Source organism: Astyanax mexicanus, chromosome 8 (genome assembly GCF_023375975.1).
Source record: "Astyanax mexicanus isolate ESR-SI-001 chromosome 8, AstMex3_surface, whole genome shotgun sequence".
Lineage (NCBI taxonomy): Eukaryota > Metazoa > Chordata > Actinopteri > Characiformes > Acestrorhamphidae > Astyanax > Astyanax mexicanus.
In genome coordinates, this window is record NC_064415.1 from 28,059,718 (window position 1) to 28,074,888 (window position 15,171).

At 35.0% G+C, this 15,171-nt stretch overlaps 1 protein-coding gene across 1 annotated transcript; it reads right to left on the reverse strand.

Moving 5' to 3' along the window:
- Positions 1-1,076: 1,076 nt before the first annotated feature.
- Positions 1,077-13,975, reverse strand: sepsecs (Sep (O-phosphoserine) tRNA:Sec (selenocysteine) tRNA synthase). The gene is made up of 12 exons (XM_007255184.4): positions 13,802-13,975; positions 13,562-13,701; positions 12,498-12,652; positions 11,351-11,469; positions 11,056-11,214; positions 9,198-9,351; positions 8,460-8,562; positions 8,230-8,359; positions 6,429-6,520; positions 4,830-4,923; positions 3,543-3,633; positions 1,077-1,648 (listed from the first exon to the last, which is right to left on the reverse strand). The coding sequence occupies exons 2-12, from the start codon at positions 13,673-13,675 to the stop codon at positions 1,399-1,401; spliced, it is 1,461 nt and encodes a 486-aa protein (XP_007255246.3). The 5' UTR covers positions 13,676-13,701; positions 13,802-13,975; the 3' UTR covers positions 1,077-1,398.
- Positions 13,976-15,171: the final 1,196 nt, after the last annotated feature.

Sequence of the window (15,171 nt, forward strand, 5' to 3'; positions counted from 1 at the left end):
CCGTGGACAGAGCAGGCGGAATTTGGCTAGAATTGTCAGTGGAAAAACAGACAAGCAAATTCTGACAGATATCACATTTTTTGAGCTTCCATGGGACATGGAAAAAGTCATGGGACACACTACAAGTTCCTGTTTTGTAGTTTACATTTAAATCAGGTATGTGAACATAGGGTTAAGAATCATCCACAAAGACTCTTAGTAGTGCGGCAAAGTGTGTCGGTCCAGTGGGGTAATTAACCTAAGTTTAACTTAGAGAAAGGGTGATTTTGGTACCCACTACGCTACACCAATCACTGCCATCACTGCTAGCAACTTATGCCAAAAATACTGTATATACAGTAGATTAGTAATACACTTAGAGTAGTCCTAGATTATGTGTATTAATTCTAGTGCACATCTAACATATTTATACTTATATTGAAAAGGTAATACTCTTATCCTTAGGCTACTTTCTGTAAAAACTGGTAAATCCATCATTCTGATTAATCAATACAATTTCTTCTTGGTAAAAGAGTCTATTCTCTAGAAATGACAGTTTTTAGAATGACAGAATCGACAATGAATTAGCTATTTAAACACTACATTTGTCTTGCAGATACAGTCAAACAAACAGTTGCTATGAAAGAAAAGAGGAGCAGAGGATGACCATCTTTCCCCCTATAGGCTTTCCACAGCTTGCTTTCTATGGCTTGTTAGCCTTTGCTGTAGTAGCATAATGCTTTAAATGCAGGCTATCGATTCAAACAAAACCAAAGAGCCTACATTTCACTTTTAGCATTCCTTTAGTGTTTCCTCCACTGCAGATGTGGAGCAGTAATCCCAGCGGGGTGTATTCGCATGGCTAGGTGCATCAGTATTACCAGTAATAGGGATAATAAATTGCAGTGGTATTAAGGCATCCTCAAGTGTTCCTGAATCTGCTATGGGCAACCACTCGCCATTAGAGACCAAATGCATATTATCTGATCTCTAATGGAGTTTCAAACACCATTGTACCCTGCAGTACTTATGTGTGAAAAGTTTCCTCAACCAAGTTCTGCTCTGTAAGCATCACCTACATTAAACATCTCATTGGGTCCAGTTTAGCTCTTGTTTAATGACTTGCAAACACTGCCATTAAAAAGCTGCTGCTTTTAAGCAAGTATCATTAACAAGTACAACTTCATAAAAAAGGAAATCAAATGTATGACAATGGAAAGGCATTAAAGGAATGTAATGAAATAGTGTTCATTAACACGCAGCTTAAGTCAAACAGTCAAGCTAGTTGCGACTTTTGGACAAAAGACCAAACTAAAAAAAACAGCATTCCCTCTCTAATGCCTACTCCTCAGGAAATGTAGCTCACTTTGTCGGCAAGAGAAGTGCACAGAACAAATGTCTTGCTCAGCTAGCACTGACTCAGGGCACTGTTTGGTCATTTGGATCTTCAGATGTCACCGTCACTGGTTCATGCTTCTCTACGTTGCCTTCTTTTTTAAGGGCTTTCAGGCACTTGTCCAGTCTTTTGATGGAGAACTCCACATCGTTTTTGGTGATTCCAATGGCTGAAGCAGCATTAAGGTATGGACATGGGTAGGCATTCGCATGCGACATGAAGCCGCAGAACGTATGTCCACTCACAGTTTGTTCCACTCCCAGAGGGACAACCCTGAAACAAGAGCAAGGCAGAAATTTTCAAGAATTAATGATTCATAAAAAACTTGGGCAGAGATAATGGGAGACATTTTACTATAGGTTTTTTTACTATAGGGAGACATTTTACTATAGGCCAACCCTTAGGAACAACTCATCTCGTATGCATTGCTATACATATAGTTATCAAATAATAAGCATTGGGTGTAACACAACTCTAATTACAAATATATTGTAATATATGTATATCTATTTTATATACACTATTTTATATAGATGCATTCATGCAGGTCTTGAAAGAAGTTTAAAATTATAACTATAATATATAAAAAACATTGCTAAAGATGCATTATAATATCACAATTCATAATGCATAATAAACATGGCTATGATGGGTTATACATTTTTATAAAAATGTATAGCCATGTATATAATGCCTTATGAATGCATTATAATGTTTTATGAGTGTGTTTATAGAGTCTTATAGAGATAACACTTAAAGAAACTTTTACTGTACTTCTTTTTGATTTAAGCAGGAATACATGTCATTGTGTCCCATGATATTTGCCATGTCCTATGGAACCTAAATAAGAGTCAAAAAGAGTCGCTTGTGAAAGAGCCTTTCTCTAAGGGAACAATTTACAATAAATTTACATACTTCTATCCCATGAACTGCTATCTCTTGCCATGTCAGTATATAAAAAAGGACATGGAAATTTAACTGAGCAAAATATTACAAAGGGAACCTGCATGTTTGCTGAAATAAACAAGGATTTGTGTTTGTTTGTGCCAAGTAGGCTAGTCGCTCTAGGCACATCTGCCATACAGTAAGCGTTTGTGCTGCTGACTTCTCTGAAAAAGGAACTGCTCCATTAGCCTAACACCACCCCACAGCACTGTGCACATGGTTGCTTAATCAGAGCAATGCATTTTGATGTTAGCAGCCTCATTTAAATTACACTGGGGATCGGTTCAAGGCCAATTAGCATCCCAACAAAAAAATGATGACAAAGACAAAACTGTGCCATCTCCACTGAGGAAAGGTGTTGTCACACAGTAGCATTTATTCTGCTTCACCCCTTATACAGTGTTCCAATACCCTTGTATGGCATGGAGACCATTATGATTACATAAAGCTACGTCTCAAAAAACACATTAGTGAAGCCTTTAGAAGTCCGGTAAAAGCATGGCAGCTGCGTATCCATCAGGTCTGTGATGCAGAAAAATAAATCAATATAAAAGGTCTTGAGCGTGCACACTGAAACCCATTAAAGCACAGGAGAGCACTATGGACATGTAATAAAATGTTTTGCTTTTTACTTTTCAATAGATTCAAAATATTGACCTAACTTGAGCCTCACTTTAAATACATTTTTTAATCTATAAAAGGCATCTAATGTACATGCTGCAACTGAGCAGGACTTGCATCATGCACAGATGCTTGTATGAAGAAAAAGTACAAAAAAAAACATTATTATTTTAATAGGTAAGTAGATTTTGGATATACATATACACAAACTGTGGATTTTGCTGGTTTATAAACAGGCAAAATAAACAGGAAGCACCAACTGAAAATACTCCTAGTGTATAAACTGAAAGCAATAACAGAATTGACTTGAATTAGTTATTTATGATTATGTCTAAAATATTTATGCATTTTCATCACTGGCTGCATTTGCAGTTATGAAATTGGCAGCGATACTTAATCCTGTTATTAATATTGCAGTAGGTCCTTTCTTCTATGTAGTTCATAATTTCCAAAAATCAATCTTTCTCACAGTGAGAAAACTCAATCTGTAATTTACTTTATTAAGAATGACTTGAAACGTCTGATATATAAAAACATGTTTCAGGGCAGATTAGTTATTTGTTATTAATCATAAGAATATAATGCATGCAAAAAAGCTCACCTGGCTCCAGATACCTGTCTGGTGAAGAGCATGGAACCCAGCTGGGTAACTGCTTTATCACAACTAGCTTGAAGACCATCCAAAGACATAGCTGGCAAAAAGATGAAGCATATTTAACACAACAAATATATACAGCTCTGGTAAAAAAAAAAAAAGAGACCACTTTAAAATGGTGAGTTTCTTTGATTTTACCAAATTAAAAACCTCAGGAATATAATCAAGAGGAAGATGGATGATCACAAGCCATCAAACAAAGCTGAACTGCTTAAATTTTTGCACCAGGAGTGGCATAAAGTTTCCCAAAAGCAGTGTGTAAGACTGGTGGAGGAGAACTGGCCAAAACCAGGGTTATTCCACCGAATATTGATTTCTGAACTCTTAAAACTTAAAGAATATAAACTTGTTTTCTTTGCATTATTTGTACCTGACAGGATTGTGGAAGCAACTATTGAAAGCTCTGCATCTTTTTTGTTATTTCAGTCATTTCTCATTTTCTCATAAATGACAATTTATTTGGAATTTGGGAGAAATGTTGTGCGTAGTTTATAGAATAAAAGTTAATTTTACTCAAACATATACCTATAAATATCAAAATCAGAGAAACTGATTCAGACCTGTATTTTTAACAAACGTACCAGACAAAATAAATCAGTCCCACATATCATTTCTTTTTTTAATATTTGGTTGCACAATCCTGTCAGGTACAGATTACACCTGTCACTTTATATGCTGAATTTCTGTCCCTTTTAATAACTAAGTACACATTTTTGCTGGTGTTTTTGTGTGCATGTGTCCACATTTTAACTGCTGTTCCAAACTGAGAGTTTGGTGATTGTGCTGGTCAGTCTCAGTGTCCCAGAGTTCCAATATGCCTGTTCCTAAAGTCACACACAGAGAGATACAGCTGGAATTGAGGTCTGCTTGGATATAAAGCACAAGTGAAATAATGAATCTCAAGACACAAATGTTATGGTGCTTCTATGGCACTGCAAATAAAGCCCTTTGTGGTACCTTTACTCTTATTAGTATGCATCACTGCACCCCATAAAGACAATCCACCTAGCAGGTGTTCCTCTGCGCAATATGCAGCCTCAGGAAATGCACTGTTAAATTCAGATAAACTGCTTTTGTTTATATTGCATAACATCAAGGCAACATTTCACACCGTGTCTTTTCTCCTCCTACGTGTACATCTGGCCCTGTTTGTCTAAATTTGTTCAACTGATGTAACACTATGTACTGTGTTGGCTCAGTTACAGTATGTATAAATGATTGTGTGCATCTCACCCAGAGATATGGGGTTATGTGGGGTGTGCAGCAGTCTCTCTCCATGCCTCTCCGCCAGTGCCTTTAGCTCCTGAGCCAGGTGGGTGTACAGTTCCTTTGGGCAACGAAAAAGCACAGTTATAAATAGCCTCGCTCCGACTAGACTCAGCCTTTTTTTAGCTGCTCGCACACTCTGTTTACTGCACATGTTGCAATTTTCCATCTGCTGGCCTGCTCCTTCCATCTGCCTCTTCATCCCTCCCTCCCTCGCTTTCTCTCTCTTTCTCTCCTTCTGACTGTATTCACAGCTTGCTTTAGCATCTCTCATTGTGCTTCAGTGGCAGCACTGAAGCAGAAACAGCGATGCTGGCAGAACAGAGATTTAACACTGGGATCAATTACAATGAGACAATAGGGGAACATAGGACAAGACTGATGCGGCAGCATTAAACAATAAAGCGTGTCCCTTGTGAGCACAGAAAAGAAAAGCTGCTTCTTTTTTTCTTCCATGTTTTTTTTTTTTTTTACATTTAAACGTTTTTTTTTTCTCAGAAATGCTAGTAGAATTTATCATTTAAAATATAATAAAACATTGCTACATTTAGTCTAGGTACTGAATTGCTAATACAAACACATTCAATGCAAATGAATCCCCTATCATGTTTAAATTAGGACCTCTGTGTTTTTGTCTGTGTTTATGTAGAATAACAGCTGCATTATTGTTAAACAGAATTACTTTATTTATCTATTAATATTACCCATTTTCACATGACACACATGATGCTACAAGTCATCCCTCCATCCCTCAATCATCCAGCAAATTGCTAATACAAACACATTCAATGAAAATAAATGTGCTATCATTTTTATGTGAGGTGCTCTGTGTTTTTGTATTTATGTAGAATAACAGCTGTAATATTGTTAAACAGAACTACTTTATTTATTGCATTTTTTAAATGTAGTTAATAGATCTATCTATGTACATTACCAATTGTCACACAATATAAATTATGTTACATTTTTATGGTGGATGGACCAATAGAAATGTCCCATGAAAACCTTTAATTTTTAAAAACATATGGACATTCTTTTAATAATTTGCTGTGAGGATTTGATTGCATTCAGCAACAAGAGCTTTATTTAGGTCAGGATATTGGATGATCACACCCCACCTCATCCTAATTGTATTGGATGGAGCAGCATAACAGAGAACACAGTTCCATTGCTCCACTACTTTACTGTTGCACAGCTCAAGGTGGGGGGCTTTAAGCCCCTCTAGTCCACAACTGGCATCATCTAGAAACTACATTTAAATAGTTCTAGTCAAATGAAGAACATGCATTCATTTTAGAGAGAAAGTACTCAGATACTGAGCTGTACAGTAACTGACAGTAAGCATCTGTGCAGCTACAGTCTGCAGTACCACATAGACTACTGAACGCATTGCAGAGGGGCTGCTGCATCAATAGTATTGCACACAAGTACCAGGGTGTTTTTTGGAAAAGCCTCAGCTTCCCCACAATCAATATCTCTTAGCTATTCTGCTAGCAAAAGCTGCAGGAATGAGAATTTCAACTGTATTAGGTATTTAATTCAGCACGGCAGCTGCCAGAGGCTTACCTTCCTCTCAGAGAGGAGTTTCTTATAGCCGCTAGCCCCCAGGGTAAGCATAGTAATGAGCACGTCCAGAGACGGAGAAGCTGATGCGCGACCTGTTGTAGAACAGAAACGGCATAATAAATCAGAATAAATCCAAGCAGGGTGATGAAGGCAGAATGCAATAAAGAGGTGCAGCAGAATAGGTAGAGGTTATTTTCATTACAAACAAGGTAGACAAGAGCCAGTTCAATGTAACTGAGTATTCTTCACATACAGATATGAATCTCGGGGCAGCCATGATCCACTATTTTGCCACCAGTACTTTTCTGGTACTTTCTCAGTACTCTTCAGTAATTACATTATTACAATGTGACATTTCAGACTGATATGATTTGTTTGATATGATATTTGATCATAGTGTGATACATGTTCTTAACTTGTTAACAATAAGCATATCAAGGAAATCATTCGTACTTAAAGAACACCAAAGAAAATGTACACTTCATTAAAGAGAGTGTATTAAATCATGTTTAATTGGATGATGTGCAGCAATTAAATAAGAAGAATTAATTACGAAAAAATGTACTATACATGAATGAGCATTTTAATTGCAGAAATTTTCACTGGTGATGCATTTTGTCTGCATGTCAAAATATGATAAATACTGTTTATAACATTTTTGAATATCGTGAACGATATACCCTGAAATAGTGTGTCATATCACCCACTCCTAATTAACACATCAGGTTAATGTTTTTTTTTTTTGCTGTTTTTAGGAAAAGAAAAATTGACACTGTTCTCATTTCCCATTATATATCTACTAGACAGATTTGGAGTGCATTATTAGTATCATTACATTCAGGATCATTGACTTCTGTTACAAATCTAATACAATTATTGTATTTATCTCAGTTAGGGTTGTGCCATATCATATCGTATTCAATAATACATTGTAATTTTAATTTTGTTGCAGTAGTGTATTTAGTGTATTGCAGTGTATAGTGTAGTTAATTGTTTTGTCATATTGTCAAGAGTATCGTTATCGCAAAAATACCATGAAATATCATGATATTATTTTAGGGCCATATCGCCCACCCCTAATTTTTACCATATCATCCAGCTCTATAAGTGCGTTATTATTTACACAAAGTGTGTTGGCTTTCATACTGTTCATATCGGTATCTGATTTGCATTTTATCGACCAAACTTATATACAAACAATATAGTGATACAGATTTTTGCCATATCATTCAGCCCCACTCTTAAGTGGCAATCTTATTATATGTTAAAAATGTAGATGTTTTCATAAGTGGATTGCATCTTGATACACAACCCCTATTTCCAAAAAAAGTTGGGAAGCTGTGTAAAATGTGAATAAAGCAAATAGGAACAGAATATGAATGTGATTTGCAAAACTCGTAGACACATATCCTATTCCTACTTTAACAAAGATCACATATCAGATGAACATGAGACATTTTTCCATTACATAAAAAAAACAATAAACTCAACAAAACACCTGAAAAAACTACAGAATTTTACTTTGAATCAGACACAATTCCAGTGCACTAAACAATTATTTATACAGAAAAAATCTACCTCCCTGTGCTGATGCACTATATACTATGTTTGATATACAGTAGTATAAAAGCATACGGCATACAGCCACAAAGCTGAAGTCTCTGAATTTATTGCTAGATGGACATTTGATGAAATTAGAAGGGCTAAACCATGAACTGACATTCACTACTGATAAAACAGTCAAGTGTACTTAGTTTTTAATATTTAGAAAACTCAAATAGAAAGACATGTACAGACTTACCGGGGTACATTTTGCTGATCTCCTTAATGAAGTCCTCATCAAAGCCAGCAATAATGGCACCTCCCACCGGGACCATGAAGTTTTTGTCCAAGCTTTGAACAAAAGCATCAATTCTTCCCACTCGTGCACCCTGCAGGAAAAGTCACTTAACTAATATGTTTACACAGTGTCACCTATTATGGAAATACTACATCTTGGGGAAATGAAAATGCAAATCAAACATTGCTTACTTGCTGTATGAGGTGCATGCATTTCGATGATTGTACTCCATAGGCGTTATTGACTATATGAGGGATATTATGTTTAGCACATAAAAAAGCCAACTCCTCCAATCTGTAAAACAAAAAGCATGAAAGTGACACTTTTTAAAAAGTTACTGTAGTATTAATATGCAAAGATATTTAATTTATGGAAGTTACTACCTAAAGCATGCACTGCAGTGACATGTACAGTACTGTGCAAAAAAATTAGGCACCTAAACACCATTTTTTAGAACCATTTTTTTCAGCAACAGCAGTTTTTGCTTGAATAACACAGAATATTATTTGAACAGATGCAAATAAACATAAATTAGAAAAAACTAAGGTTAGTTTCACATTTCTCCTGGATGCTCTCAGTCAGTGTGTGGATGTGTTCAATTCCATGAGCAGGTCACCTGATTTAACATCATTATGCACTAATTAACCAAACCAGGTGTTGATATGATGATAACTATAAATAAAATCAGACTCCCATGAGGAGAGCTTTGGAGATGTTTTAATAAACACAGTGATGCAAAATCACTTCTTCTTGTATGAATGTTATTTGTATTTATTCTAATACTAGTGTTTTACTGAGATAATAACACTTACTGCCCAGAAAAGGAGCTTTAATTTTCTCATTTCTGTTCACTTGTGCATAGTACTGTAGGTGTGCATGCTGTGTGAATAATCAAGGCATGTCGTTTAAACTGTAAGCATGTGACTTGCCGGTCAGGAACACGAGGAGCAAAGCATGAAGTGGTGGAATGGACACAGAGGATGTTCTCAGCTCCAAGTTCCTCAATTTTCTTCTCCACTGCCTCTAGATCAGTCCTCAGCTCATCTCCTTCCAGAACATTTTCAATGACCACTGGCTCAAAGCCTGCTCATATTTACAGCACATAACAGAGATTGATGAAAGACTGTTAACAGACAATGTTACAATACAACATGCAAATGCAAACCACATGTATTTTACAACTAAATACACAATATGTTTAGACCTTTGTGGAAACCCTTTAAAATGTATGTTTTAGCTATTTTATGTTGAACCCACTGTTGACACAAATGTGCCAATGAGCACAAACAGCTTGTTAAAGTCCCTGTATAGACGTTTTGCAAATGGAATCAGATTCTCTGGAGCAGATAAACAGTAAAATGTTAGCACCTATTGGCCTAAAGCCAGGCTTAGGTTAAAGTGGTTTAAAGCCTCCACGTTTTGAGATGTGGATGAGTGGAAGAACTGTGTTGTCTGGAATGGTGGTGCTCCATCCAATACTCATGAAATGAGTTGAGGAGTTAAGGGATGAGATGTGGTGGTGTTCATCCAACAAACACTCTGACCTCACTAATGTTCTTGTTGCTATAAGCAATGAAATCCTTCAAAGTCTTTAAATGCCTCAAAGTCTTTAAATATCCTTCATTTTAGAAGAAACAATAAATATGCTAGTCTCAGACTGCAAACATTGAGATATCAGAACTAGGGGCGTCATAATTCAATAAATCCTCGATTCGATTTTATTTCCGATTTTAGGGTCACGATTTGATTCAATTCTCGTTTTTTCTTTTTGTTTTTTTTTTTTTTACAGCAGAGAGGCCTGTGCCAGTTTTAGATTAGTCTATGGTCAGTCATTGGTTTGATTAATCAAATTTACAATATCTTATTTCAAAAGGTGGGCTTGATATAAGCGATGCAAAGTGAAACAAGTGATCTATAATACACCACATTAGGCACTAATGGTCAAATTTAAATAATTAAATTAAGATATATATGTAATGCTAGTAACCTAGTGGCTTTTTTGGTAGCAGCAGTGTGCACATAAAATAAATAATAAAAAAATACAGGAACAGTCATGTAAAAAATAATAGAACAATTAGAGACTTAACAAACTGAACTCTATTCTACTATAACAGTTAAACATGAAAAATAAGACTTGGTCCCTGAGAATGACAAGTTTTTTTTTTTATATTATTAACTTTATCTGAGAGAAAGATGCTCCTTAACGTACCAAAACTATTAACATATTTGAGGCTAGACAAAACAACTGTTATTTTTATATTTCAAGTTTTTCTTTAAGAAGATGAAAATGTTCACATTCTCTGGAGAAAGGGCTGCTATTTGAGCTACAGTGTGCTGCGCCGTTTGCGTAGCGCACTGCGCCATTTGCGGGAGGGATCGTCGATCCTCTTTTTGACTTCGATAACCCGAGACCATGACATAATTTTGATCGATTTCGATGAAATATCGAAATCGTAACACCCCTAATCAGAACGGCAAACTCATTTTTATCTGTTCGTTTACACATCATTAAACCAAATAAAAACAAAACTGAAAAACTAAAGAGAGATGGTAAGAAAAAAGAAGAGGCCACAAATTTCATTCACATCTGGCGATTCATTCACTCAGAAAGGCACATTTTAAAAGTAATATTAAGCATGATGTGCGATTACACATTCTCACCAAAAACGAACAGACCGTCACTTTAAGGATTTAAATCTTAGTCACTAATGGTTTCTTTCTGATTGGCTCTGTTTTAATACAGAGATAACCTGGATACATGCAATGTTAGCACTGAACAAATCATACCAGCAGTGATCATAGATTTAAAGCAGGACTTCTGGTCGATGCGAGGCCAAAGAATGTAGCGTGCTGCTGGCCTCCTGTGTCTGAGGGTGAGGAAGCACAATGTCAAGCTCATTCCAGTCGCCATGGGGACCACAAAGCATGAAGATACACTTCTCACACCTGTAAAAAATAAAAATAAAATTACCATCATGTATCCATAAGTGGCTAATGGAAAGATTGTAAATGAGTCCAACAAAACAAAAGCTTATGAATAGCTTTAATTTACAACAACCTACAGAATTCATTTATTGCTCACCTGAAAATTTAAGAACATCCAGCACTACAGAGTTGGTTATCTTGTTGAGGAGACTGGAACCAGCAGCCTTTGGCTGAACAGCAGCAATGTCACCGGAGCGGCCAATGCCATGGATTAGTCTGAGGAAGAGAGAACCACAATTAAACTGTTTTTTGTTTTTGTTTTACCGGTACATAAAGTTTGTATTTATATATAAAATAATATGTAAATAATTCTGGAAGTTTACATGTTGTACTAAAAATACCATTTGCTTATTTTTTTTTATTATAATACACAAATTAGACTACGCATTGCAGTTGTATTGCTTTTTTTTAAATCAATTTTCTTCCAAATTTAATCATTACCCATAAACAATAATAAACAATACCATACACTACTTAAGACTCCCCTAATCACACAGTGCCATCCAACAGCTTTATTTATACCTACCACAAATACAAAATCATTTGACATAATTTATCCAGATTATAGGGACTAATTATTATTGGTGGGTTGTTTTTGTTCAGGTATACTGCATTTATAAAGTTGGCAATTAATGTTTTTAATAAAGCAAAATAAATTTGGCTGTGGATGAAAATATAAAATGACTACAATTTGTTGGGCATCTGGTCTGTTTAATGTCTTTAAATATCAAATACAACCCTTACAAGTTAAAATAAATAAACGTTATGCGTGTCTAGAATGATGACCAGAACTGTAGAAAATTCTAAAATAACTAAGAAATCTGTACAATATTGGGAATTAAGTATACAATCAGTATACACAATTAAACATAGATTTTAAATCAAAGATCAATGGTAAACGTGTAAAAATTGTGCATAAAAAAATCCATGCAATCTTGAATTTTACTGTAACACTTTAAACTGATATAACAGACATTATTAATTTGAGGGTTGGTTTCTCAGTTTCTTCAACTAGAGATTAAGTCGTAGAATTTAATTTCCTTTCAATGAAAAATCTACAATGCAGTGTTAGTCCAAGATAAGGCTTATGCTCTTAAATGTGCACAATTATGGTGGCAAAACAGAGACATAGTGGTCAGTAGTAAAATGACTAAAAAGTAAGTAATCTTTAATGTAATTAAAACAGAAGCACAGATATGAAAAAGCAAACAGCAAGCTCATCTCAGATTAAACAGAAGGTCTACCTGTAATGTCGTCTGGCGACCAGGCTGGACGCTACTCTGCCCTCTCTCTCTCCCACACCACAGTTTCCTAAGAAGTTGTTACTGTCCATGACCGCCAGTTCATTCAGAAAGAGCTCTATAGTGCTCTCGCTCCAGCCCTCCTCTGGACATTTTCCCTTAAAAGAATTGGAGAATTGGTAAACAAGCACTTTTACACACTGAGTGTGGGATAGAAATGTAAAACAGTGTATTGTGTTGTGTTATTTATTATAAGCCTCGTCAAAATGAGTGAATATGTGTATCGAAAGACAACCAACAGTTTGGATACACCTCTTTAAAGCTCTCTTTAAAGCTACACAGGAACACATGTGGAATAAGTCTGTAAACAAAAAGTATTAAACAAACCATAATATGTTTTATACTTTAGATACTTTAGTGGCTCATGAGGTAGAGTCACCTGGAATAGTTTTCTCAGTGTCTTCGTGATGTACATGTGCGTCTCCAAAAACTTAAATATAAAAAATAACTTTATTTCAGTTATTCAAATATATATATTATATAGATGTATTAAACACAGAGTGTAATACATCTTAACATTTTAAGCATATATTCCTTTTATTGCTAATGATTATGGCTTACAACCAATGGAATAGTTTAATAGTTTTGTATTATTACTTTTGAGCTTATATTAATGTTTTAACTTATTAATTATTTGTATTTTATTTTATTTGTATTATTTATAATTTTTATTGTATAGTGTAAGTTTGTTTTAGCTTAATTTCTACCGTTTTTATCTTATTAATCTCTTATCTTCTTTTTATCTTATTGTCTTATCAATTACTTTTTGTGCACTGTAATTTTAGTTTTTGTTTACTTAAAATGATTAAATGTAGTTATTATTATCTTTATCGTGTTAATGCCTGTTTTTGTAAATGGCTACACTAAAAAAGAGGGTTGCCCTCAGTGTACCTCCGAGTCAAAATAAAGGTTGACTGATTGATATAATAAATTTTGGACTGATAAAAAGGTGTCTGGTCATTTCAGTTTGTAACAGAGTGTAACAGAGTGGGTGTGAGTCTGTTTACCTGCTCTAACAGGAGTCTGACCAGCTGCTCGTGACCGCGGCGAGCCTGAAGACCCTGACGGACATAAGACTGGGACACGATCTTCTCACTGAGGGAGAAGTTTTCACTGTTCATTCTGGAAGAATCTGCGAGTTTAGATCCTGTAGAAATGATACAGATATTATATAAACATAGTCATACGAGGAGTAATTTCACACTCTGTGATTCAGTTCAGGCTGTTTCTCCATTCTAATAACTTACAGCTGAAACTACAGCTCAGTACAGTCTCTCCACAGCACGAGTTCACCCGTTTACTCCTCCTTTCTCTCCAGTTTAACCCTGTTATAAACTCTTATTCAGCTCCAGTTAAACATTCACACAGTCAGCATGACAGTCCAGATACCACACACAGTTCCCGATTACTACACAATAAGAGTCCCCTTTCAAAATAAAAGCCTTCTCTCAATAAATAAAAACCTCACACATTCTTTTTACATATTAATATATTTGCAATAAGGCATCATAAATTAAAATCTTATGTTTGAAACTGATATCATGGCTTTAAATGTATGTATATTAAACCTTTCCCAGTGATCAATCACATTTAGTTTCAGATTAAACTTTTCTTTAATGTATTCTTGTTTTCATATAATTTTATAATAATTAGACCTCGTTTATTTTTTTTTATCCAATTATCTAACGTGATATTTAATAACTTATTTCTATCTTTTTTTTCTTTCTTTTTCTCATTCATTCTTTCTTCCTTTTTCTTATTTTTTTTTCTTTCTTTCTTTCTCAAATTCTTTTTCTTTCTTTCTTTTTCATGATTTCTTTCGGCTTCTGTTTCTGCAGATGCAGTGGTAAAAATGAGTGTCACCCTTAACCCACTGAGTAAAAATGTTGGTTAAACTTTTTTTAGGTGACTTTGAGTTAGTATCAAAGTGTGGTAAGAAGACCATCAGGTAATGTACAGTAATACATTTGTGCAAGGACGTAAATATCATTAAAGAGACCTCCTTCCAAAAGTCCTGTGAGAGAGTGCAAGTACAAAATATGTGAGTTTTATTTTCCAAAGCTGAGAAGCAAAAGGAACATTGTAGAGAAATATTTTTTTAAATAATTGACAAGAACATTACAAGGATAAAATCCTTGTAAATCCACATATTTTAAATTGATTTCTTTCAATTTGTTAGGAAACATGAATTTATGGGGTACACAGTAGATTTATTATTTTAAATTCATAACTAAAATATTATTAAATATTGGTGATCATCGTGTTTGGGGAGGAGTGGGCGGGGCAGGCAACTGTCTGTGGTGTTTTGAACTGCTGTAGCCATTTCACACACTCGCCCTCATTTCCTACAGAATGTAGCTTTAATATTAAAAATAGCCAAGGGGAAAGGAATGTTTTTTATACCCTTATATATATATTCTATTATTCTGTGTTTTATTTATGTTGAATATATTTCTTATTGTATTATGTTGTTTCTGCTGGATTCCTAAACTTCCTTCTGGATCAATAAAGTATCCATCCACCCATCCATCTAAAAATCCACTGGTTCAAGATTTCTTTTTTTTTTTTAACTTTAAGCTGAAACTACAGTGAGAACTGCCTGAAATGATGAAACAAA